Source organism: Mchenga conophoros, linkage group LG4 (genome assembly GCF_057382185.1).
Source record: "Mchenga conophoros isolate Kocher_MC1m ecotype Shallow Benthic linkage group LG4, M_conophoros_male_GT1.1, whole genome shotgun sequence".
NCBI lineage: Eukaryota > Metazoa > Chordata > Actinopteri > Cichliformes > Cichlidae > Mchenga > Mchenga conophoros.
In genome coordinates, this window is record NC_140529.1 from 39,688,554 (window position 1) to 39,716,373 (window position 27,820).

The 27,820-nt window shown below is 45.3% G+C and overlaps 1 protein-coding gene across 3 annotated transcripts; it reads right to left on the reverse strand.

The window, feature by feature from the left end:
* Positions 1-33: 33 nt before the first annotated feature.
* On the reverse strand, positions 34-27,719 carry cdc27 (cell division cycle 27). 3 transcript variants are annotated; one of them, XM_085272415.1, is made up of 20 exons: positions 27,562-27,719; positions 9,443-9,518; positions 9,217-9,364; positions 8,951-9,076; positions 8,760-8,857; positions 8,531-8,676; positions 8,231-8,451; positions 8,040-8,139; positions 7,419-7,528; positions 7,089-7,188; positions 6,794-6,974; positions 6,522-6,694; positions 5,148-5,300; positions 4,992-5,072; positions 4,736-4,863; positions 3,931-4,048; positions 3,404-3,532; positions 1,918-1,992; positions 1,614-1,743; positions 34-413 (listed from the first exon to the last, which is right to left on the reverse strand). In XM_085272415.1, exons 1-20 carry the CDS (start codon positions 27,586-27,588, stop codon positions 322-324), a joined length of 2,412 nt encoding a protein of 803 aa, XP_085128541.1. In that variant the 5' UTR covers positions 27,589-27,719; the 3' UTR covers positions 34-321. The 3 variants fall into 3 exon arrangements, with proteins under 3 accessions (XP_085128541.1, XP_085128540.1, XP_085128539.1); XM_085272414.1 differs by lacking the exon at positions 27,562-27,719 and adding an exon at positions 26,939-27,006 and having other exon boundaries at positions 34-410; XM_085272413.1 differs by lacking the exon at positions 27,562-27,719 and adding an exon at positions 26,939-26,998.
* Positions 27,720-27,820: the final 101 nt, after the last annotated feature.

Consider the following 27,820-nt stretch of genomic DNA (forward strand, 5'->3'; position numbering starts at 1 on the left):
TGACTGGCTACAGAGGAAGCAGACAACAGTGGGCGGGGTTTAAATGTTTATTGATTATTACCATCAGGATGGAAAACAAAACAAAAGAAAAATATTAAAAACAAAACAAAAAAAACCCAGCTGTGATGACATGACAGGAAGGAAGTGTCAGGGGGCGGGGTTTCAGGGCACCAGCAGTCCGTTTCAGCCAACAGGAGGATGGGGAGAGAGGCGGAGCTAAACTGAAGGTCTGTCATTGCCTAGGAACAGTACGCCTCTGGCCAATCAAAACAGGGGAGGGACTGGCTCAAGCCAGGGTTGGGGCGGAGCCAAAGGGCGTGGTTAAAGAACGTCATCACTCTCGGCCGTGTGGAGCTGCGTGTCGTCGGCGTCCGTCATGATGCTGCTGTCCTGACTGTCGTCCACCTCGGCTGCTGGAGGGAGACAGGTTAGACCTTTTTTTTTTTTTTTTTTTTTTTACAAATAAACTCGGAATAAGCTGACAACAGAATTCAATAAGTAACGTTTCCAGAAGAACGTGAAAGATCAAAATGAATCTGGATAATGTGTGTGTGCTAAAATAATGAACGGTTAGAAAGACATCAGCACATTTCAAACTAGTGACTGCAGAAGCAGAAGGCTTCCGCTCCTGCTGCTCTGCTCTCACTTGGCTGCGTTCAGCCACGGTTCCCTCGTTGCTCATCAGTTCCCGGCTCACTCACACGCTCTGCTCAACATCCCATCTTGAGCCGTGCAGTAGTTACTCATCTCTTATATTTATTTATCAATCACAGCTAGCTTGGTGTGGCTTGTGTTACAGTTCATTGTCAAATGCTTCATGTCAAAATGTGTGTAAACAATCGTGTTGCTAGGCACCCGTCGGGCCGCAGCAGCAGTTTTTCATTTCTGTGGGGTGGAAATGACGTCCTCGATGTTTTCTTTCGCGTTTGATCCACACACTCCAAAATTCAGTATTTGTCAGAAAGCCCTGAAATATTTTATTTTAACAGAGATACAGAATCTTTAACCCTTGACGGACACACCGGTGTGTCCGCGTCACATGGCAACGCAGCCTCACCAAGTCTCCGTTTCCACTTGTGTTGAAAATTCAAACTGTAAACCTGACTTGGTGTTGATTGGCCGAGTAAAACCAGAGTTACGGGGAAAAACAAGATTTTCTAAGGACAATACTCGGACATGGGCCCAGGTGGACAACAGGAGGAGGGATACACCTGCAGGTGTCAGGGCTGTGACCTGCCCTGCTGCCCTGTAATGGACAGGAACGACTTTTTGGCACAAATCAGTTGTGTGGCGTCCTATTGTGACAGCTTCTGTAACGGGTTTAAATACATGCGTGGCCAAGGCCCTTGCTGCGTTTTTACATCAAGTTTATTGTTTGCAAGATTTCTACACACATTTTAAATTTACGTTTGTAATTCTGGAAATGATGTTAAACACGTTTACAGTTTTCTGCTGTGAAAACATGTTTGTTCTGTGAAGTGGTGCCGAACACAGTGATTCTACAGAAGAATCAAACCCAGGACCACAGACGGTAAAACGCCATCAACTAAACATGAGTGTGGACTACTTCCTCTCTGCATATGACATCACCAAACAGTGGCAACAGTGCGTACCTTCGTCCTCAGGCAGGTATCTCTTGTCGATGGCTTCCTTGATCTGGTTGTTGGCTCCTTTAGGGTCCAGGTCCATCGCCCAGCTGAAGTTCATCAGAGCCAGGTGAGTCTGCCCCAGCTTCTTATACACCTGAGGCACAGGTGTAACAGTCATCAGAACATTTATTCATCACTCAGGAAATTACGGGCTTACAGTTGCTCCAAGGATTGCTCTGACTAGCTGCTTAATTTCTCTGCACACCTGAACAGCTTTCAGTGATGACAGCGTTTCTGATGACAAAAAGAGGTCAAAGGTCACACTTACCTTTCCAATGAGGAAGTAAACCAGCGACTCTTTAGGAACAATCTGCTTCAGCTCCTCCAATTCCTGCAGAGCCGCCTGCACGCATGCACGCACCCACACACACACACACACACACACACACACACACACACACACACACACACACACACACAGATCAGAGAGGCAGACAGCACAACAGTACAAGCGTCTAACAGCAGGGGGCGCTGTCTAAGTGGCGTGTGGCCTCCTGCTGTTGTCTGAGGTTTTCATGCTCCTTTTTTCCCTGCTCGTTTACATTGCAGTGAATGCTGCTGTCGCTCCCTTTCTGATGCCGTCAACCAATGAGAACTCAGCGTGCAGTCCACGCATCATGCATAGAAGAAGCCACATGTGACCACGATGGAGAAACATCAAAGCTCCTTTAAAATTAATCTGAGGTCAGACGCATGCGAACGTGGATGCTGCCTGCGAACGTGGATGCTGCCTGCAAACGTGGATGCTGCCTGCGAACGTGGATGCTGCCTGCGAACGTGGATGCTGCCTGCGAACGTGGATGCTAAACCGCAGACTGCATCTGTCTCAGCCGCACGGTCGCTGAACCGGCCCGCCTGCAGTCCAGACCTCTGGCCAGCTGACAACATCTGGAGCATCATGTAAGCAACAACAGGACGAAGCAGAGCCAGGACTGCTGAACAGCTGGAATCCTCCATCACAGGATGGAGGATTCCTCTCCAACATCACAGACTGATGTTAGAGAGGAAACACGGAGCTGTCCTACCTGCCCAGAGCATCCTTGTCAGATGCCCGAACCACCTCAGCTGGCTCCTTTTGATGTGGAGGAGCAGCGGTTCCCTCCCGGATGGCTGAACTTCTCATCCCATCTCTAAATGAGAGTCCAGCCACCCTTCAGAGGAAGCTCATTTCCACCGCTTGTATCCACGATCTCGTTCTTTCCATCATGACCTACAGCTTTTGACCATAGGTGAGGATAAGGACGTAGATACACTCAGCTCTCTGTTCACCACGACAGACCGGTATAGCGTCCGCGTCACTGCAGTACTAATCCATCTGTGGTTCTCCCGCTCCCTTCTATCAAACCCCAAGAGCCTGAGATACTTAAACTCCCCCACCTGGAGCAGGAGCTGTCCCTGAGTGGGCGCTGCACCCTTTCCTGGCTGAGGACCGTGCTGATTCTCATTCACGAGCTCATCAATTTATTAAAAGGATTCATTTTCTCAGTTTTAAGATTTGAAATGTTTTTATGTTTCTGTATGAATAACATGACTTCACACAGACAAAGGTCAAAGGTCATGCTTTATGTAATCTGATTACAGAACAGGGTTAGAACAGAAGAGTATTGATCAGGGAGTCACTGGCTCTGGGTTTTAATCCACAGAGCACTTTATGATGTCACACAGTTTCCTTCCGGTCAGCTTTCAGACCCTCAGTGTGTTTTCACACCAGCCGATTACATTCATCACAGTCAGTTCTGACAAGTATTGATTACCTTGTACTTGTCGTTGGCGAACAGGATGGAGGCTCTGTGGAACTTGCAGAGTGGGTTTTTGGGGTCGATACCGATCGCTCGGTTCAATGTTTCTAAGGCTGCATCAGACTTCTTCAGAGCATGCTGCACCTGCGTACGTACACACACACACACACACACACACACACACACACACACACACACACACACACACACACACACACACACACACACACCAGAGGGTCAGTGCTACGAGCTAACAGCTCATCTGTTGCAGTCATTGCACTTCATTAGTCTCACTGGTCAGAAACCGGTTGATGTTTATTTGTTTGTCTCCTATGCGGAGAAGCAGCAGGTGGAAGTAAGGCTCTCACGAGATGACTGCTCGCTTCATGCCCCAAACCAAAATGGAGGATGCTGTAAAGCGGCTCATGGTGTCGTGACATCCCTTTCACACAGAAATCTTGTAAACATCTAAAAAATTGGAACTGTAACGGTTCATTCTGCACGTGTTCAGGTGCGCCTCCAGTGGGCGTGTGAAAACTTACCACTCCAATGTGGCAGAGCAGCACGGAGCTCTGAGGGTTGATGCTCAGGGCTTTCTTAAAGTGGATCTCAGCCAAGTTAAACTTCTCCTGTTTGTAGTAAATCATTCCCAGACCATACCTGCGCGCGCACACACACACACACAATGAAGATTAAAAACGATCATTACGGGTTAAAAAAAAAAAAAAAAAAAATTGGTGTCAGTGTCTATGAGTGTGGAGCAGGAGTGCGGCCCACAGACAGCCCACTATGGTGTTCAAGAAATATCTGCGTTTTTTTTAAATGATGAAGAAAAAGCTGCTGTGACAATAAAAACACGTTGTGTTACCTCACTGAGTAAGACTGTCGTTTAACTGTAGTCGTAAGAAAAAGAAAAATATCTGCGTGTGTTTGTGGTGAGCAGCAGGTCAAAGTTCATCATGTTCAGGCCTGTGGACCTGTGCGCACACAAAAACTTTGTATACAGTTGATTTTATGTAACAGTCAACACTGAACTGTAACTTTACTCTTTTACTCTGTGTTTTCATAACTTCTAACACGAGGTTTAAGTTTGAGACCTTTTGTGCTCCACTCTGGAAAACGACGACGGTGTAGGTTCTGCTCTCAGCAGTAAAGCTGCTCACATTCTCACTGGTTTATTCCCACATCTCTCTCTGCGTACCTTGTCTGTACCACTACACTTGCTGTCTCAGCATCTGCTTGTTTCTAAAGAGGCTACACCTATCAGGGAGAGCAGGGCCCCGTGGTGGAACCTTTATACATGTACTGTCAGTGGGCGTGGTCAATGTGGAGGCGGTATCAGTGTACCAGGCATTGTAGTGTCTGTTGTTGACTCTTATGGCGTTCCTGAAGCAGGCGAGCGCTCGGTCCAGCTCCTCTGTCAGAACGAACTCGTGACCCAGCAGAGTGTACGCATACGCGAAGCCCGGGTCCACCTGAGACGGGTACAGAGAGGGAGGGGCATCAGCTGACTCAGAACACAAAACCATTTCTGTACAGGTGAGGTGGCCCCAGCTGACCAGAGACCTTCTTCCCAGAATCAGTGCTTGTAACCGTGGCATACCTGGATGGCTCTCTGGAAGAACTTGATGGCGATGTCGTGCTCTCTCTGCAGGCTGAAACAGTTTCCTGCTACACACCAGGCCTGTAGACACACAGTACATGTGTCTCAGTGTCACACAATCAGTGGGTTTCTGACCTGGACAGGTGAGCTCCTTACCTCGGGACAGTTCTTGTCCATGTCGGTCAGGTCTTTGGACAGCGCCGACAGGGCGACGTCTTTCTGCAGGTGCCACAGCGTGGTCGAGTAAATCTCCATCCCCTCCACTCTGTACGACTCGATCCTGCGCACCTCGCTGAACATACGCTCCGCCTACAAACACACATTGTCATGACAACGGACAAGCACCAGCAGTATCCAAATGAGGCTTCACCTGGACTGGAGGCAGTCTGCAGGTGCGCCATGAGATGACCACAAAGACACCGCCCCCTTCCTTATTTTTTCCCTCCCCATGTCTGTGACACAGATACGTTTCAGATAAAACTGAGTCCAGTGCCAGCGGTGCTAGTACAACCAATCTGAACACACCTGCGCTGTGTGCAAAGGTAACCGCCCCTGCTGTTAAATCACGATGAGACCACGTCAGCACGTCACACCACCATCTAAAGACAAAGTGAGGTGGTCTGAAAAATTGACGGAGACATTTCTACAGTCAGACGTGGTGGTGTGACGGTCTGGGGCTGCTGCAGCACCTGGACCACTCTCTGCCAGAATGTCCAGCCATCAGTTCACACCCTGAAGCTCAAGAGCACTTGGGCAGCAGGATGGTGATCTGAAACACACCAGCAACTCCACCTCTGATTGGCTCTCCAAAGAATCTGAACTCAAACAATCGGTCACTGACAGTCATCAGGTCAGGGAAGTTACTTTTGCACAGCACTGTGTATAGGTGAGTCGCAACCAATGTTCCCTCTGATGTTTCATGTGTCTGAACACACAAACTCCCTGAGCGGACACTTGGACCACAGTGAGCAACAGCAGACGTGTTACATGGTTTATTAAAATAATCAAATTACAGCATTTACATTTATATTAGACTACTTTTAATTAACTGCTTTAGCCCACTTACAATGAAAATTAAAAAAAAAACAAATCTTGTTCATGACCTGTAGCATGTTAACACTATTGGAAGTAAAAAATAACTCCAATTTTGAAAACACAACTTTCCTTTTCTTTTTTTTTTTTTTATAAAGCTCTGACTTGTATTGTGAGTCTGTGGTCTGGGAGAGAGTCTGTAACTCTGTCTGCAAAATACAGTAAATAATGACCAATGTTGGGCAATTAATTATGTAGTTACTTCTTCAAAAAAGTAACTGAGTTATACAAACAACGAAGTTTTTTGCAGCTGTTTACCTGAAAATACAGCCAAGGCGTTTTTTCAACAAACATTTCAAACTATTTACAGAACAATCAGCTGTTCTGCATCAAATCTGATGCCACACAAATTATTTGTGCCGCTCCAAAAAATAATTTCTGTCCACTATGAGATGAAGGAGAACAACAGCCTGATACCTGCAGGCCTGTGTGCGTTACCTGTGTGTACTCGGCCAGCTCGAAGTAGCCCTTGCCGATGTGCGTGAGGACCCAGCCGGTGTTGTAGTGCTGGGGGGGCAGCGAGGTCAGGATGTTTATGGCTTCTCTACAATTGTACGAGCACAGCGCCAGGTAGCCCCGTCCCAGTTCCCGTAGCAACGCCATTATGCTGTCTGAAAACATAACAGGTGCGTCACATAAACTGTACTTACTGCATTGATTACAGCAGCCCTGGAGGAGGCCGAGCCTGGAGGCCGAGCCTGGAGGCGTACCTGCGGCGGCCCTCTGGTACTGTGGGATCTTTGTCTCAGGTAGACTCAGGCTGGGATCCAGTCTCAGGATGTCCAGGCTCTCGTTCAGGTTGGTGCTGTTGGACGTCTTCGCCGATTTACACTTCGTCTTCCTGTTCGGGATCTTTGTCGGGAACTTCATCTTCAGCTTCTTACTGTTCTCCTGCAGAGAGGAGAAGGACAGTCAGGAGGAAGGCTGGAGGCACCAAACAGGTGCTACTACAGCATGTAGTGGTTAGATTTAACTTACTACTACAGTGAGTACTACAGTGAGTACCTTGGCAGTAGAGCTGGCGCTTGTAAACAATCTGGAGCTTCTTCTGGGCTGAACATTTGGCGGCCCCGACATGCTGGGACTGAGGACCTGAGGAGAGCCACTGAGACACAGACAGGTGATCAGAGGTGGACACACTGGTACCTGCAAGTCCATCAGAGGTGGTAAAGTGAAATTACGAGTCATCATATACAATTTTCAGCTTCTCATCTTCCTCCTGAAGATCACCTAAAGAAGATCAAAGCAGCTGAAGGGCCGACACGTTTGGATCATCGGGCAGTCGGAACTGATCCCTGCTGTGCAGCAGGTCCTGTGATTGGCTGCCATAGTTACCTGCTGTGAGGTGCAGAGGTCTGCGATTGGTTGAAGGGGATGGGGAGAACGTCTCTGCTGTTACCGCTCTGACTGAAGACAGACTTGGACTGACTGATCCTGGAAACAGCCTGAGACGGAGAGACAGGTACAGGTGAGCAGAGGAAGAGGGGTGGATATCATCCTACGGCTAGGGACGGTTTGTGTTTCTCAAAGGGAATGATGTAACTTCCTGTGAGGTGAACAGGAAGTGTTTAACCTGTACTAGCCTTGTTGTGAACATTACTGGGGTCAAGAAGAAAAACTGAAACATGTCATTGTTGTCATTTATTTCAGAACCACTGAGTTAGGATTAAGGTCAAAGGTGTTGACAGGAAGTCCCTTATTTTGAAATGCAGTGTTAAGTGCGAGCCATTTGATGATGTTATGAAGGTTACGTGTGAAGTATGACAGTAATGTGCTTCTTGTTTGTCACATCTCTGTTATTATTCAAAGCTTCAACATAGCTGACTGGTGACCAGCAGGGGGCGACTCCTGTCTGTTACATGAGCAAACATCTTCCTGATTGGCTCTTTTCAGCTCCAGAACTCAAAGGTGAAATCACAGACACTCCTGTCTGTTTGTGTGTGTCTGTGCTGTTACCTTCTTGCTGGGGGCTGTAGTTTGTGTTTCCATAGTGGATGAATAGTTCTGTAGATATGTGGGGTCTCCTGGGCTGGGATCCAAGGGCAGGATGCCAAAGCTACACATACACACACACACACACAGTTTGTAAACACACTTCCAGCTGCAAAGGTAAGACTCCAACTCACCTGTGCAGGTGTTGTACTCACCTTGGCGTTAGTGGGCTGAGGGCTGCAGGACCTCCAAGTAAACTCCGCCCACTCTTGGGCTTGTTCTGTTTAGCTAAAAGTGAGCCAGCTGACGCCATAGAAACCGTGTTCCCCAATAAGGAGCCGGTGTCTGGAGAGATGAGGGAGGAGTCGATGTAGGAGACGGACAAATCAGACGCCAGCTTTCCGTTTGACGATTCCAGATTCAGACGATTCAACTCCTAAAAAACAAAAACGCTGTCAGCTGCTCATGGGTCAAAGCTCAAACAGCCGCACTGCAGGTGCATTTGTGTTGCTCACCAGCGTGTCCTGTGGCGTCTCCATGAGGGCGGTGTCTAATCTATGGGAGGAGTTCTGGGCAGGGCTTACAGATGGTGGAGGTGGGGCAATGGAGCAGTTCTGTAGCGAGGACAACCTGAACACCTGATCTGGGTCTGGTTTCTCTCCTAAAACACAAAGCATCAAGTGTAATTGAAGTCACGTGGAGCCTGACAGTGCTCATGACTCCACAGGAGGATGTGTGCGTTACCTAGGTGACAGAGGTTCTGGAAAGGCGACCAGAGGAACGGGTTGAGAGTTAGACTCCTCTGAAAACACTCGGCACCTTTGGCAACACGATCTGTCTTACTGCTCACAGAGAGAGAGAGAGAGAGAGAGAGAGAGACAGGTGAGTCAGCAGAGCATCCTCACCTGTGGAGCGCAGGTGAGTTTGGTTCTTACCAGTAAATGTGCCCCAGTAAAGATAGCGTGAAAGAGGCGGAGTCTCCAAACTCTGTGATGATGTCATCCTGACTCTTCTGTTTGTTCAGCACACCACCAATCAGAACCTGCTCTCCTTCCGCCAGCCTGAGAGACAAAGAGGCGGGGTCAGAGAGGCGGGGTCCGAATGGACTATTTCCTGAAGTTTATCATTTCTGACTACTTTTACATTTACCTCTGTGTGTGTGTGTGTGTGTGTGTGTGTGTGTGTGGCCATGTGTTCTTACTTGCTGAGCTCCACGCAGCACTTTGCCAGCAGGAATCGAACCTGTGGCGTGGAGCAACTGTGAGCCTTCAGCAGCCGGTAGGCTTTGTAGGGCTTCCCCGAGCGATAATAACATGTGGCCAACAGATAAAGCGCCTCCTCTGACCTCACTGACACACACAGGTGAGACACACGGGTGAAAAACAGGTACTGACAGGAGTGTATGTGGACACACAGACAGGTGTTACCTTCAGCGTAGAGCCTCTCTGCGAGGAAAACAGCGTCCAGGTAGGCGTAGTGGTTCAGAGCCTGCCACACTGCAGCCTGACAGAGACAGATAAGTGAGGCGCAGCTGGGAGGGGCAAGTCATCTTACAACAGGTCACATGATAAACTGTCGGGGTCCACAGCAATGCGCTGGCCTCAGGCGTGCCCGACATTCATTTGACTCTTTATGAGCTCATTGGTACCAGAGGCACTGAATCGAAGAGTCACGTCATCACTGCCACGGTGGATCACGGAGCTCGCTGAAGTTAGCTTCCTGAAGTTAGCCACGTATGCTAGATGAGCATACCACATAACATTAACTTGTCGGCCACGCTGGACATGTAATAATCCTGAAACAGTGAAAAACCTGCTAAACATGTAGATGTAGCTAGGGCTGGGTGATATGGCTTAAAATCCATATCGCGGTATAATTTGAAGCATATGCGGTAACAATACATGTTGCATATATTCTTTTCTTCTGTATAACGTATTTTACACACTATAAGGCACAATTAAAATCCTTTCTCAAAAATTGACAGTGCGCCTTTTCTATGAATTCTGGCTGTGCTTACTGACCTTGAACCGAATTTATGTGGTACACGCTTTAAAATCTGTCAAAAATGTTTCAGTCCAACTTTGGTAAGCTACGAAGCCGCACGGCTTGAGGGATTGTCGGAGCATTACGGCTGCCGTAGTCAGGTCCCAAAGTCACACAAATACTGCGGCATCACTGAGAGTTAAAAACTGTCTAAATTCTTCCATCTTTAATAAAATGATCAGCGTTGCTGCTTTACCAGGTGTAACAATTAAGTTCAACATCCAGGCATCCATGAAAACAGAATTTATTACATTTAACGGAGTTAGAAGTTAGCTCGCTAGTTTCCACCTAAGCATGATATAGCATGTTCTGACTGAGAGATTAATAAAAAAAATTCAAACGTACAGCTCTGCTGTCACTTCCAACATAAAGTAAGACAGAAAATTAAACAGCAGTGATGTTTGTAGGTTTACTGAAGTTGGGCTAGCTGGTATATAATGATGTGCTACGTGATCGCTAGCAAAACAGTTAGGTTAGCATAACATAAACAGAGTGAAGCTGGAGGATGACCGCTAACTTTTTTCCATTCGATAAAATTTAGCGTGAGGGTTCCTGCTGGTCAGGAACAAATGCAATTGCATGGCAGGATGCTGTAAACGGACCAGAACAACTGAGATAATCCATCCACAATACGAGGTTAGTCATTAATATACTGCAACAACATGGGAACAGAGCAGCTGCAGAGAATTCGGCATTAATGAATCAATGGTATGGAAGTGGAGGAAGCGCAGTATAATTTGCAGATGATGTTGTTTGCAGACGCTGCAATGCTTTCGACCAAAACAGGCACAGCTCGATGACACCATCAACATACGCTATCGCGTATATAGTCAAACTCTCTACCGTTGGCCAAATTTATATGGTTTCTACCGTATACGTTTATACCGCCCACGCCTAGATGTAGCTAAAGTAAATAAACAAGTGTAAATAGGCTGTCGCAACAAGCATCTTGCTCACTATGTGGAGCAAGACTTTGTTCAGTGATGCTGTGGAGTGTATCCCTGCCCGACTTCATGTCACACAATTTTCACCACGTTACCGACAAACCCTCAAATGACAGTGGACGAGATATGAATTTTCATGCTTATCAGTCTTTTGTGTCACGATAACAAACCTCAGTTACCGGGTCAAGTGTCCACGCTCATTGCTCAGGTACTTATTTACCTGATTGTATGTTTTTATTTCAAGAAGTTAACTAGGGTTGGAAAAAAAAAAAGATTTCCTGATTCAAATCGATTTTAACTTGAATAACGCACTATCGAAGAATTAAATCCTGACATCGATTTTTAAATATAAATGTGTTTGAAACTCCAGAATCAGCTTAAAGCTCACAAAAGAAAGACCAGGTCAACGATTCCACTAAAACGTGGAAACACGTTCACCTGACGGCACGGACACGGCGCTGAAAGCCGACGCCTCACAGGTTTCGTCTACGACCAAGATAGCCTCCCGTGTCCCCCCGCTCTGTGGAGTGTTTTATACAGGCCTGTATCAGGGTCAAATTCAAGCACCTTTTAAGGTTCATTTTCAAGGACATTACCAAAAAAAAAAATAGATGTTTCACGTCACATCACCTCAGTAAGACCATGTGAAATTTAAAGCAAAACACCCTCGGCTTAAACACCTTTGTTAAAAAGCAACTCAAAACACACATTTAGCTTAAAATTAAGATGTGGAAATACGAACAAATTAACTTGTTAGAGATATTCATCTCCTGTTGGAAACAACAACCCAACAAAACAAGAGACCTGTACCAAACACCACAAAATAACACACAGTCAGGCCAGATGAAAAAGTCTTCTCAACAAATACTGATGCTTCTTTACTGTGTGACACTCAACATAAAACTGTAAGATGTTTAACTACACTGCTGTGTGTATTATTGTTGAAGTCCTAAATGATCACCTTGAAAGTGTTTGTGCTAATAACATCATGTATAGTAAACAGGCAGGGAGAAAAGCTCTGACTGGGAGGGGCTGTGGACACATGACTCACTCAGTTCATTCGACATAGGAGACTTTAAGAATGCACGAGCATCGAAAACCTGTTCATTTAATCTATCATCTGTAATATTAATATGTACAGCCATCATGTATCATCTCCCTTAAATAAGCAGGCAGCCTTAAAGTATGAAACATATGTGTCTCCTGATAGTGCCCAAAGGCCTCAGTGTGAGCTTGTTTCATGTGTAGGTGCTCACAATAAACACGTTTTGAATGAAGGCCGGGGAACTTCGGGAGCACAAAAACGTGTCAACTCTGTGCACGTATGAATCGTATTACCATTGTTTCCCCCTGAGGTGTTGCCAAAGACACAGAGTTACATAAATCACCATAACTAACTGCGTAGCGCTGCTGTATTGCATCACACTCAGTGAACTTCAATCATTTGTCCAGTGAGTTTAATAGTTAGCAAAAAAATAATAATAACTTTAAAAATTAGCATGCGTAATGTAATACTCAAACACTCATTAAAACGGCAACCTGGAGTAATGTTAGTGCACCCACCCATGTTGGGGGGGGGGGGGGCAAACTGACATGCAGAGGTGCAAGCAGCCCCAGGCGGACAAACTTGCGACTGATTTTATGTCTCTATGTGATAAGAAAAGTATTCAGACAGTTATTTGTGCTGAATGAAAAACAGTTTGCAGCTGTTTTAAGCACCACAACCGAAATCTTTAAACCTTGAAAAGACATTAAAGTCCACGAATTTTCAAGGGTTTCAAGCACCTGCATGAACTCTGTTCGTAAACTGTTGATGATGAGTCTGCACATTCAGTGAGAAACTGAGATTACCCATAATGCATCACTGAACGACACAGGAAATCTTTTCTGCCTGTGGATATAACTGAACTCCCTCCACCTAACACACAGCTCACAGTGCAGCAGCAACAGCCTTTTGCAGTAAAATAACAAAGTTTCCAGGTTAGAGTAAAATCTTGATCGTGTATATTTCACCTCTGTAATATTTATAACTGAGCTATTTCTTATATTTTGTAAACTTTATAAAATATTGTCATTTGTCTGTTACTGTTATTGTCCTGAAGCGACTGTAAACTAGGGTTGGGCGATTGGAAGAATCTATCGATTATCAGCCTATTGCCCATCGTTTTGATTTATTTGCCCATGAGTAAGTTTGCCAATAATGATGGCGCTAATAGATCCTATCAACAGAAAAAACAGCCCCCTCCTCAGAGAGCGCCAAATCCTTGTTGACAGAGCTGCAGAAGCTGCTGATAGCCTAGCATTCTCAGCCAGATGGTGAACACGCACATGCTCATGCCAGTTAGTCTTTGTCTTTTATCCTGTCTTCCTTCTCTCACCCCAACCAGTCTCTGTATCTATGAAGCGCCTTGAGGCGACTTTTGTTGTGATTTGGCGCTATATAAATAAAATTGAATTGAATTGAAAGTAGAGCTGGGCGATATAAGATTTTTTCATATCACGATATGTTTTTTTCATTTCAGGCGATAACGATATCTATCACGATATATTCAAATTCAAATTCAAATTTTATTTGTCACACACACACAACCATACACAGTATGACATGGGGGTGAAATGCTTGTAGCTGTACAATGCCCGACCATTAAATGACAGAAGAAAAGTTCTACAATATTTACAATTTACTACAAAAATTTACAAATTAACTTAGGAATTTACAGTAAAGAATGTGCAAATAGCAGAAGACATTATAAAGATAAGGATTATAAATTATAGGAATTATAGGATTATAGGAAATGTGTGGTGGTGCGTGTGGTGACGTGTGTGAGAGTCCAGTCTTATAGTGACGTGTTTGGGAGAGTCCAGTCCTACACCTGGTTCAGGGCCCGAATAGCCTGGGGGAAGAAGCTCCTCTTCATTCTCTCTGTTTTGGCCTTAAGGGAGCGGAAGCGCTTCCCAGACCTCAACAGTGAGAAGAGTCCATTGTTGGGATGGGAGAGGTCCATCATAATCTTCCTAGCTTTGGACTTGCACCGCTTGGTGTAGATGGACAGCAGGTCAGGGAGCTCTGATTGAATGATGCGTTCTGCCGAGCGCACCACCCTTTGCAGATCTCGTCTGTCCTGCTTGGTGCTGTTCCCAAACCAGGTGCAGATGTTTGACGTCAGGACGCTCTCGATGGTGCAGGAGTAGAAGTTCTTGAGCACCTTCAGTGGCAGATGGAAGTCTCTAAGTCTTCTGAGGAAGAAGAGACGCTGACGGGCTTTCTTAACCAGGGTGTTGATGTGACAGGACCATGACAGGTCCTGAGTGATGTGGACACCCAGGTATCGGAAACTGTCCACTCTCTCCACTGGCGTGCCACTGATGATGAGGGGTTTGTAATTCCTCGCCTGCTTTGTAGTGAAGTCCACGATCAGCTCCTTAGTCTTGCTGATGTTTAGGAGGAGGTTATTCTCCTGGCACCAGGTCTCCAGGTTCCTAATCTCCTCCAGGTAGGCCGTCTCGATGTTGTCGGAGATCAGGCCCACAACAGCAGTGTCGTCAGCAAACTTGACAATGGAGGTGGTGTCGGATGTGGCTACACAGTCATAAGTGTACAGTGAGTACAGCAGGGGGCTTAAAACACAGCCCTGAGGCACTCCAGTGCTGAGTGAGATGGAGGGGGAGACTTGTTTCCCACCCTCACTGTTGGGGTCTGTCTGTGAGGAAGTTGAGGATCCACTGACACAGTGATGAGCTGAGTCCTAGATCCGTCAACTTGGTGAAAAGCTTAGAGGGAATTATTGTGTTGAATGCTGAACTGTAGTCCACGAACAGCATCCTAACATAATTCCCTCTGCCAGTGTCCAGGTGACTCAGGGATGTGTGGAGCAGGTGAGATATGGCATCGTCTGTGGAACGATTAGTCCGGTAAGCAAACTGAAGTGAGTCGATGGTGGGAGGAAGTGAAGAAGTGATGTGATCTCTCATCAGTCTTTCAAAACACTTCATCACAATTGAAGTCAGTGCTACTGGACGGTAGTCATTGTGGCAAGCGGGCTGTTGTTTCTTTGGAACAGGGACAATAATGGACCGTTTGAAGCACGTGGGAACCACAGCTTGGGCCAGGGAGAGGTTGAAGATCTCCGTGAACACCGGTGCTAGTTGATCAGCGCAGGCTCTAAGGACCCGGCCAGGGATTGCATCTGGTCCTGCTGCCTTCCTGGTGTTCACCCTCCTGAAGGTGTTCCTCACGGCATGCTCTGTGATGACGAATGCATTTTCTTCACTGGTGCACTCCGAGCGCGCGCAGCCGTTTGTTGTTTTAATTGCTGCGGCGTCGAAGCGAGCATAAAACGTGTTCAGCTCATCAGCCAGTGAAGCATCGGCATTCATCATTGAAGAAGCTGGTCGTTTATAGTCCGTTATAGTCCGCAGTCCTTTCCACAGGCTCCTAGAGTCGCACTGTCGTAGCTGTGACTCTAGTTTTTCCCCGTAGCTCCGCTTTGCCTTTCGGACCACGCTGCGCACGTTGTAGGACGCAGCCTTGTATAGGTCCATATTACCGGAGACAAGCCCTTCATTGTAGGCAGCGGTGCGTGATCTCAGAGCGTCGCGGATGTTTTTATCCACCCACGGCTTCTGGTTGGGAAACGTTCGGATGATAGTTCTTTCTGCTGTGTCGTCCGCTAGTTTCCCGATAAATCCCACAACCGCTTCCGTAAACATGTTGATGTCATCAGAGCTGCGCCGAAACATGTCCCAGTCTGCGTCATCCAGTGCGTCCTGCAGCGCGGCCACCGATTGGTCCGTCCAGCGAGCGACCTCCCTCCTGATTGGTGGTTGCTGCTTTAGCCTTTGTTTGTAAGCAGGTATGAGGAAGATGGCGGAATGGTCCGATTTTCCAAATGCCGGCAGGGGTTGAGCCTTGTAACAGTTCTTGAACGGGGTGTAGCAGTGGTCTAATGTCCTCGTGCCCCGGGTGGGGCAGTTGATGTGCTGGTGAAGGTTGTGAAATGTCCGTTTGAGATTCACTCTGTTAAAATCTCCCATAACAATGAGTGCGGCATCTCGGTGAAGTGTTTGTTGATGTGTGAGAGCCTCATGTAGCTCACATAAGGCAGTGTCCGAGTCCGCGTGAGGCGGAATGTAAACAGTTCAGGCAATGACCGCAGTGAATTCCCGAGGGAGATAGAAAGGGCGACACTTAACGATCAAAAGCTCCAGATTGGGCGAGCAAGAGCGTGTGAGTGGGGAGATGTTTGTGCTGTCGCACCATCTGTTGTTCACCATCAAACACACTCCACCACCTCTTTTCTTCCCCGACTCCATTGTCCTGTCCATGCGGTAAACCGAAAAGAACCCCGTCGGCTGCACGGCATGGTCTGGTATCGCTGGGTTCAGCCAAATAACTATATTTGTAAGATTTAAATGTGTCGTTGCTCACAAGTAATTTCCCATAATAAGTTCAACAGGGTAGATGTACTTAAGGAACATGAGACTTTTTCAGATAAATAAAGGCAAATATTGCAAACTACACAAAAGGCAGCCGCTAAAGCGTTTAAGTTTCAAAATAGAACAAATGAAACAGACTAAATTGTCAATTCCACTTAGAACCAAAATATTAATTCTAAAAATAAATCTTAGTTTGTTTTACAGAAGAACAGACAAAACTGACTAACTTTTGTCAATATCAAATAAACTGAGAACTAAAAGGAAATTCTCAATCTCTCCTTGTTGTATAGCTTAGCTTTTCAAACAGTTTTAACAGTTACTTTAGTCTGACAAAAGCCGAATGACGAATTAGCGCTTCCAGTCAGAGACTGAGGCTACGTCCACACGTACACGGGTATTTTTGAAAACGGAGATTTTCCGTTTTCATTTTAAAAAATAATCCCGTCCACACATAAAGGCAGAAATGAAGGAAAACGCTGCTATGAACATGCCAAAGCAGCAGGTGGAGCTAGATTCCTAACCGTGCAGAAATGTTGGCCAATCAGAAGTCTAGAAGCCTCGGTGGGAAAAAGTAAACAAAGCTGGGGCATAGAAGCAGAACCGAGCCGTATGTGTGGAGGGACAGTAACTGTGTGTATATGTAAGCATTTAAACACTGCAGAGAGTAGAATTAACAGTAACAGTATTGTAGAAATTCATTTCACCGAAACAATAACGTGGCGCACAGTGTGACGTCAAAAAATGCGCACACCTTTGACGTTGCGTTTTCTCCGTTTTTCTAGTCCACACGTAAATGCAAAAACGGAGTTTTAGAAAATATCCACCCTGGCCGGAGTTTTTAAAAATCTTCGTTTTCAGTGACCAAAAACGCCGTTTACGTGTGGACTAAAGGTGCAAACGCATAGAAAAATCTGCGTTTTCAAGAATGCCCGGGTACGTGTGGACGTAGCGCATGCACCAGTTTATTGTATTTCCAGACTTGCTTTCGGCACATTTACAGTGCACGCTACTCTGTTTTTTGTCAGACTTGAAATAGCCGAAATACCTTCACACTACGGAACTTCTATGGCTCTTCCGTTCGACAATCTCTCCGGCGTTGGAACCATCATCTGTTTTCTCTTCGGTAACGCTCGGTTGATTTTTCTAGTCTGCACACTCATTTCCTCCATTACCCGGGCGGTACGGTGGCTGGCTGCTTCCCAAACAAATACACATGTGGCTTGGCACTTGTGCTGTACGTAACAAGTCACGTGACATGACGCTGCGGCTGTGATTGGTTCGGCTCTGTGCTACTTAATTTGGATTGGCTGTTCTTTTTTTTTTTTTCAAAGAGGAGAAGAGCGGCGAGGTCTATTGCGATAGTTTAATTTTTCTATCGAGAAAAAGTTATATCGCGATACATATCGTTATCGTTCTATCGCCCAGCTCTAATTGAAAGTTAGCCGCGTTTGAGAGCTTTGCTTGCACTAGGGCTGGGCCATATTATACCGTTCACGGTAATACCGGTATAATGTTAGGCAACGATAGGAAAATGAAATATCGCGATAGAATGGGAGTAAAACACGCATGCGCAGTGCCTTTGTTTTCATACGCACATGGCCGATTGTTGAGTGAAACAGATGAACCAGAATTCGTTTGTAAAAATGGTGCAACTTCAGTGATGTGGAACTGGTTTGGTGTTTGTCCGTCAGATACACGACAAAGCACATTTTTTTGCAGAACATGCAAGCAGCTGTCGTTATTGTCGTATTTGTCGGACTAAGATGCTCTTAAATCTGGGTCCTAAACTCCATATATTTCAGGTCAAACGAACACTGCAGCATCACTGAGAGTTAAAAACTGTCTAAATTCTTTCATCTTTAATACGATCAGCATTGCTGCTTAACCAGGTGTAACTATGAAGTTTAACTTCCAGGCATCCATGAAAACAAAATTTATTACATTTAACGGAGTTAGGAGCTAGCAGGAAGCTAGCGGAAGTTAGCTCGCTAGTTTCGCTAGTTACCTAAGCATGATATAGCATGTTCTGACTGAGAGATTTCTGAAAAAATTCAAACGTACAGCTCTGCTATCACGTCCAACATAAATGAAGACAGGAAACTAAACAGCAGTGACGTTTGTAGGGTTACTGAAGTTGGGCTAGCTGGTATATAATGATGTGCTACGTGATCGCTAGTGACACAGCTATGTTAGCATAACATAAACAGTGAATCTGGAGGACGAACACTAACACTTTTCCACTTATAAAAGTTAACGTTAAGGTTCCTGATAATTAGAGACAAATGCAATCGCATGGCAGGATACTGTAAACGGACCAAACTTCAGTCAGGAGAACTGAGATAATCCATCCACAATACAAGGTTAGTCATTAATATACTGCAACAACATGGGAATAGAGCAGCTGCCAGAGAATTCAACATTAATAAATCAATGGTACAGAAGTGGAGGAAGCAAGAAGAATGAGTTTAATAAAGTTTGATTTATCTGACTGCTTTGTTTCGCTTAATGTGCCTTATAATCCCGTGCACCTTATGGTCCGAAAAATACGTACTGCACACTGCAGTTTAATGTTGCAAAGCACCTCTTTTTAACTTCAGTGGATATTATACATGGTTATGCTCAGGATATGTCAGACCATTTCTACTGGAAATGCCTTTTGGTTAAACTTTAAGCAAGGAATTTGCCGTCCTCGGCTACATCTGCTTCGCTGCTTCTTACCCTCTCTACGCTCTTTATGGACCTTGGCATTGTATTTTTTTATCCTTTTAGTTGTATGCGCATCTAATGGCTGTGCACTGATTACATACGACAGGCAAACACTTTTAAATCTAAGACTCTCTCATTCCTCTCGGCCTGATCCTTGCTGGAACCTGAGTGACGCCACCGCGCCCCGACCGGACCCTCCGACCGGCTTCCTCCACCTACCTATTCCGAATCTACACAAGAAACGCTATAGGAAACGCGGTAGAAGGAGCGGCCGTCGCGTTCGCTTCAGGCTCTACTTTAAAGCCAGAGCCACAGGCTACCCACATGCCAGCCTGGATATTTTATCTTCTTTCCCTCCTTCCCAGGAGCGCTCTGATGCTAAGTTGCTCACCCACCGTTGGATCTGCTTGGCCGACCACGAAGTCTACCCTGCGATTCCTGTGGCATGTTCTCCTGCTCGGGTTTGGATAACATCGCTCCGACGCGGCGTTTGCCGAAGCAACCTAAGTGTCCTACGACGCACCACCCGTGGCGACTTAGCCCCTAGGATACGGATGGCATTGCTTAATGTCAGGTCGCTGGTCAATAAGACCTTTCTTTTAAATGACTTCATCTCCACTAATGGGATTGATGCCTTATTCCTGACTGAAACCTGGATTCGTCCTGGTGAGTTCATCCCTTTTACTGAACTTCTTCCGTCGGACTGTGTTGCTTTTAGCTCACCAAGGCTTACTGGTAGGGGTGGCGGCGTAGCCTCGGTTTTTAAGAATTCGTATGCAGTTCGGCAGCTACCCTCACCTACCTACTCTAGCTTCGAAGTCCAATTATTGGAGATGACTGCATCCACGACCACACTCTGCGTGGTGGTTTATCGACCGCCTAAATATAGCAAATATTTTATCACGGACTTTGCTGATCTCCTAGGCTCCGTTCTTTTTAAGTATGGTTGTGTTCTCATTGTCGGTGATTTTAACATACACACTTGCTGTAAGGATGACTCATTTGCTAAAGACTTCCTTGCCTTAACGGACTCTTTTAACCTGGCTCAGTGGGTTAATGACCCAACGCATGTTAAAGGACATACTTTGGACTTGGTTTTCTCATATGGTCTGGACATTTGTATCAAGGATATAAGTGACGCTGGGATCTCGGATCATTTCCCAGTTATATTTGATACTGGCTTATGCACTAATGAACTACATCCTGCGGCTCCCCTTCGCCCGCTACGTGTAATTAATGCTGAAGCGATGTCAAACTTCTCTATGTCTTTCTTGGATTCTGCATCTGTCACTCTCGACTGTTGTTCTTTTCACTCGGTTGATGACTGTGCTAATTCCTTCCTATCGCTGATTTCTTCAATCCTTGATACTGTTGCCCCCATTAAGATGAAGCGCCCTAGAACCTACTCTCAGTGTTGGCTTAATGACACTACGCGCGCCTTACGTCGCGTGTGTCGGCGCGCTGAGAGAAGGTGGAAAAAAGATAAACTTCAGGTTTCCCATGACATGCTACGGACTAGCCGCTTAAAATTCCAAAGTGCTGCTAAAACGGCCAAAGCGTCCTTCTTGTCCAAAATCATCCTGGCCAATGACCATAACCCCCGTACCTTATTTAAAATTTTTAACTCTGTGGTTAACCCTTCCCCGGACATGCCTTTAATTCATTCTCAGGGTCTTTGTGAGCGATTTCAAACTCACTTTTTAAAAAAGGTCTCATCTCTTAAGTCCTCCCTTCCCCCTGCTTTATATCCTCTCCCCATTCCTGAGTGCATTTCAACTTTCCACCAGTTTGAGCCTGTGTCACTTTTGACTCTTAAGCGGCTAGTTGCTCAAATGAATAACACCAATACTGTGCTTGACATTCTTCCATCTTGTTTAGCTAAGGACTGTTTTGATGTAATCGGACCTAGTATCCTATTTCTTATGAACTTTTCCTTGCTCTCAGGCTGTGTTCCTTTGTCCTTTAAGCATGCTGTAGTCCACCCGATTCTTAAAAAAAGAAATTCTGACTGTTATGACCTTTCAAACTATAGACCGATCTCTAAGCTTTCGTTCTTGTCCAAGATCCTGGAGAGACTAGTTCTCTCCCAACTCCAGGCGTACTTGGACACGAACAATATTGCTGAGAAATTTCAATCTGCCTTTAAGCCATTGCATAGCACTGAAACAGCGTTGGTTAGAGTTCTTAATGATATTCTTGTAATCACTGATACTGGACGCTCTATGGTCCTAGTTTTACTGGACCTCTCTTCGGCCTCTGATATGGTAGACCATAACATTTTATTACTAAGACTTGAGCACACTGTGGGTATTAGAGGCACTGCCCTCGACTGGTTTAAATCATACCTCGCTGATAGATCCTTATCAGTTCACTTAGGCACCTTCTCCTCTTCCTCCGCTCCGGTCTGTTGTGGTGTGCCTCAAGGATCAGTTTTAGGCCCTATTCTCTTCTCATTGTATTTGCTCCCTCTAGGCACAATCTTTGAAAAATACAATATCGCCTTCCACTGTTATGCCGATGACATACAGATCTATTTTGAACTTACTGACGACCTTGCTGTGTCCCTGCACTACTTTCAAGAATGCATGCGGGAGGTCAAAGAATGGTTCCTGAGTAATTCCCTCGTTTTAAATGATAAGAAGACTGAGATTGTGGTGTTCAACAGTAAAATCCCTCGTGCCCAACTCTGTGCTGCCCTGGGTTCCTTTGCTAGTTTTTCTTGTGACTATGTCAGTAACTTGGGTGTACTGCTGGATAGCTCGCTCAAACTCGATAAGCAAGTGTCTGCTGTAGTGAGATCTAGCTTCCACCAACTGCGCCTTATCTCTAAGGCTAGGCATTATATTCCGCATGAGGACCTGGAGAAGCTTATTCATGCTTTTGTGACCTCCAGGTTGGATTATTGTAACTCCTTGTACTATGGTCTTCCCTCTTCTCTTCTTCTTAAACTGCAAACAGTCCAAAATGCAGCAGCCCGCCTTTTGACTGGTACCAGGAAATTTTGCCATATTACCCCTGTCCTAGCTAGCCTGCATTGGCTGCCCATAAAGTACCGTATTCAATTTAAAATATTACTCCTTACTTTCAAAACTATTAATAAATTAGCGCCAAGTTATCTTAGTGAACTTCTCAAACCACATACTCCTGCTAGAACACTCAGATCTGCCACTCAACTACTTCTGACCCAACCCAGATCTCGACTGAAGTCCCGGGGTGACCGTGCGTTTGCTCTGGCTGCCCCGGTACTGTGGAATACCCTTCCTCTCGACCTCCGCGCATCTGACTCCATTGCACTGTTCAAATCACGATTAAAAACCCACTTATTCAATCTTGCCTTTCCCTCTAGTTAATATTTCTTTTATGATTTTATATCATGCACTTCTATGCTCATTTAAATTCTTGTTTGCTCTGTACCTGTTGCTTTCCTATGTATTAGTGACAGTTATCTGTTTGCATATTTAGTACTTGCTTTGGTCCTATTTCTATTATCCTCCTCCTATACTCTATTTTACTTGTTAAGCACCTTGGCATACCCTTGGTTTTTAAGTGTGCTTTATAAATAAAGTTTATTATTATTATTATTATTTGCACTGTTACATTTTTATAAAGCTTCAATGTACATAAAAACCAGCTTCTTGTTTAAGTGAAAATAAATGGAAGGTTGTCTTTTTGCGCTAGTAATGTTGTGGAGTTGTATTTTGTCTCGCATCAATTATATCGTTATCGCAAATTTTCAAATATATATCGTGATAAATATTTTTGGCCATATCGCCCTGCTCTAGCTTGCACTATACGTCTGCACAAGCAGCACACCGCTTTGGTTACATCCTTAGGTTTACGTCTTTCATCCCAAATAAGCGACATTATGACAAAGACGATTAACAACTAACCTATCAGGACCGGACTGAGCTACAATCCCTGAAATGTCTCTGTCAACGTATTCCAGGCAGTTTGTCCAAAGTTTGTTCATTCTGCGCTTCAGATGGGTTGAGAGCGTTACAAATTTTAGTCGCGTCAACACCGGATTAACGTGTTAACGCTGACAGACCAAATTTTTTGGGAAATTAGTTTGTCCATGTTTGGTCTTCACATCAGTCCGTGCATGATTACGTTGCTCCGCCCATCTTAATGACTGCGCATCCAAGAAATATGATCATCATCATCATCATGACATTTGTGACTGAGTCCCAAACCGAATCTGAGTCGGGACCTTTGAATCAGTTGTCGAAATCAGTGATGATCCCAGACCTGAGTCGACGTAGCTCAGTTGTGATTGATGACAGCGACTCTGAGGTGAACTGCCGAGTACAGCGCTGCTGTAAGTTTCTCTTCTCCTCACGGCCATATATGAGACTTCTTTTAAAGTGGATCTATCTCAGTGGCACTTAGGAAAATAAACTCTCGTGATGTGAGAACGTAATCAAACTGTTGATCAGAGGGAAATTAGTTTAAAGACACTACAGTCTAATGTTATCTGGCATGAGCTCGAGTCTGTCTTGCTTTGTTCACAGAAATAGGTTTCTAAACCAGCGGGGCCTGCGAAGCGCAGACCCAACAGACATCATGCTGTTGTTCAGCCATGTCTCAAACCAGAGGTGTGGACTCGAGTCACATGACTTGGACTCGAGTCAGACTCGAGTCATTAATTTTATGACTTTAGACTTGACTTGAAAAAATGTTCTAAGACTTGTGACTTGACTTGGACTTTTACACCAATGACTTGGGACTTGAATTGGACTTGAACCGGTTTACTTGAAAAGACTTGATATTTTACCCCAAATATAAAATTTAACATGCATATTATATAGAGATTGAAAATGTGACGTCATTCAGGGGTAAAACCGCAAAGGATTCTGGGAACTCGTGGCAAGAGGTACTAGCGTACGCAGGCTTTCAATTGAAATCAGTCACACAGCGATAAAAAGAAACACAAAAATGTCAAGAAGCTGTTGTATTATTAACTGCAATAGCCGGTCGCATGACAGCCACGGGAAGCCGACGGGTAAAGAGATCGGTTGTTATCGGATTACGTCGTTGAAGAGAAATTGTTCGAGCCATGTTTCCGAAGTAACAAAGAGGCGACGGATGGCCTGGATCGCAGCCATTCAAAGACCAAATATAACGTCCCAGAACACTCCAGCTCACAGGTTAGTCTGCTCCAAGCATTTCCACAAAGGTCAGTCTTCTGTTGTAGTTAATGCGTCATTTTTCTTAACATAATTGGTGATATAGGTTACAAGCAAGTCTGGCGCTGAACAGAAATTGTCGCGCTATGCTCCTTTATTTATTGTGCATAAATAGTGAATTGTCCTGACACAATATTGCGTTTCGCTTCTGTTATTATGGTACATTGACAAAAACATATACTTTTATTCACAGGATAAAACAGTTGTTTTGTATCACTAATTGTCCAGTACGATTACAGCATACAATATTATTGTCACTGCTACATTTCTGTGATGCTACCAGAAATTATTTCCACTGCTAATTAATTACCGTTGAGCTCAAAGGTCCTATTAATAAACGGTTAAGGAATGTGTATTTATGACGACGATTTGTGAGACTGGTAAACTTATGATACGTACGATGGTCTTTCGTTCTACACGGTGCATTTCAAGGTCCTGCACCCATCCGTTGGTAAACTGTACCTGGGCTTGTTGCAGTGACCTGAAGTTACTAAACTTCACGAGTGTGTGCACTCACTCCAAGAACCGTATAATTATAAATATGCATATAAATATGCTACGATGAGATAGCTGACTTCATCTAACTAGCAAATGTTGTCCAGGCTACGTTGGTGATGCAGTTTTTTTTAATATGTATGATATTTTTGTCATGCGATTTTAAAGCCGGTCCTACAACCGCATCCAAGAATAACATGCAGCTTATCTCAGAACTGTCGGTGAAAATTATTCTTGGAGCTAAGTTTAATTGAGCTGCATTTTAAAGAGGTGCAATTTCACAATTTGTGTATATTTTCTAAGTTCACTATTTTGTCATGTGTTGAGAAAAACACAGATTTAAAAATTACATGGTCTAATATTTACATTTAGCATATAACTGCAACATGCTTTTTTTCGTTTTTTTTTTTTAAAGACTCGAAAGGACTTGAAATTCAAAATTTCAGACTTGTGACTTGACTCGGACTTTTACACCAGTGACTTGAGACTCGACTCTGACTTGCCTGACATTACTTGAGACTTGACTTGAGACTTGAGGATAAAGACTTGAGACTTACTTGAGACTTGCAAAACAATGACTTGGTCCCACCTCTGTCTCAAACGCTCGCATGTCTGATCTGCCGACCGTAACTCAATGCGACAATGTTGAGATTAAATACATTCCTGTAGGATTTCTTATGTTAGAGCCCCAACTACAGTCCAGGAGTGAGGCTTAAGGTGAGGAGGAAGATCAGAGTTCAGAATCCAGAGCTCAAGGGCTCCAATAGGCATGACCCTCCAACTGCCCACCCTACCAAAGCCAGGTCAGGATAGGCTGAGCCACAGAGCGTGGAAGGACCACACCTGTCCTAACAGTAGGAGCCTGAGTGAGAAAAAGGAAATGATGTCAGAAAACATCAATGAAAAGTCAAGACAAGCCGAGGCTCTGAAGATGAGGACGCCGCTGAAAAGGAGGTGGGAGGAGTTAGAGTGTGGAGATTTGGGCCGTTTGAAGTTGGAAAAAGAAGCAAAGCCGCTCATTTCCATAGAGACAGCAGCGTTCTCACCACTTACGACACAACGGCACGCAGTGACATCATAAATGTATTTGCCCACTTCACTGTAACAATGCAACGACAGCAAGCAGAACAGAAAACATCCAACTTCAGTCACCGGCCCTCGTTACCAGACACACAGCTGCATAGATGTGTCTCACATCACCTCCACATGTGGAGACACGGACGAGCTTCTGTAAGCCTACTGTTTCCACACACACGTTGGTGTATCTGTGCAGCTTCTCAGATTGATTTTGCATTAAATCTGCATTATTTAGCCAGAACTCCTGGCTCAGTTTGCTGTGAGAAACAGATCTCCTCCCACACTCAGCTATAATCAGTGTATTTCAACAGTAAACACAAAGTTATTGATCAAACGCTGGTATTGTTCATTAGAAAGCTGAACGACTACCAGCAGTACAGGTTTACCTGACTGTAAACAGTTTTTGACTCCAGGTTAAAATAAAGGCTGTGTCACCTGTACCTGCTCACAGCGAGCCATACATAATCAATAGCCAATACCGTAGTTAGATCAACACTCTGTGTGCTGCCATTGGTCAGCACTCCAAACACACACCTGAGAGCATCATGTGAGACAGGACGTGTTTATGCCAGACTGTTATCGATGGGTCAAACTCAGGAAAGTTATTGATCAATACGCTGATCGATCACTGCAGCAGTTCCGTTACTGACGTCACTTCACTTTAACTCTGCAGTCACAGTTTACCCGAGTGAGATCACAAACACACCTGTGAGGAGACATTACCCATCAGTCCGCGGCTGACATGGCAGCTAACAGCTAACGGCGGTTCATGTTACCGGGCAGTTAGCTGCCATTAGCCTGTGTTAGCTGTGAGAGTCTAACGGCCGCGGGATACCTTCATCTGTTCTCTGATCTGCGATCAGACTCTGACATTAACAGACCCCGAAGGAACGGATTTGATCGTTTTATGAACTTTAAAGCAGAGTTCCTCCTCACTGAAGCTCCATTGAGTGCTAGCAACTGCGTTAGCTGCTAACCGAGTCATGCTAACACAGAACTCCATATGAAATCCAACAGTTTCTCTCGGCACTCTCACCTGCACACATCTTAAACTCCGTGATATACTTAAGAACATCGGGTCCTGTTCTATGACAAATACTGCTCACAGTCAGTGATCCACCCACAGTTGGTTCCGGTGAAATACTGACTTTAAAGAGTGTCTGTTCGCTCTCCGCGGGTCATTTCCCCTCAGCCGGACTCAGGCCTCTTCAGATGGACCTGCTCGGATTCCGGATTTATTTTAAAATTAGACAGTGTTCGTTTTTTGGATCTGAGCCCAAAAGATGTGCGGAACAAAACGAATCATGAAATATCAAATAAACTGACCAATTTCCCCTTTAATTAGATCGGAAATACCTGGAATCTTAATCTGACAAATCTTTAAAAGGTGTCTGGCATGACATATCTCAGCTGTACCGGGTGTAAATTAACAGCTCTGCGTGACCCGAACGGGCCGTGACAGAAGGTACTAACGACCACCAATAATCGCAGAAAACTCTCTCTGTGCCGTCAGCGGGCCTCTGTAGGGCCTGCGGCCGAGGAACAGCGCTCTCACCACGGATTGCACCCGCCGCTAAGGCCGGGCGCAGAGACAGGCACAAACTTCATACATGCTCCGCTCCCCACGCGTGACAACGAGCCAAAGATGTGTTTTCATACCTGGACAGGTTCCTGCAGCACCGTCATCCCGCTCTGAGACTCCTTCTGTCCGGTCCGGGGGTCTCTTTTCTCTCCGCTCTTTCTTCACTTGAGACTCAGGAGGAGCTGCAGCCGAACATTTGAACATACCGACCGTTAGCAACCGAGTACCGCCGAAGATACCCGAGGAGGGAAAATGCCGCGACGGACATGAGCGACTGTCAAACGGAGAAAGCCGATGTATCTCCTGCGCCCTCTGGTGGTAAAACGTATTACAGCG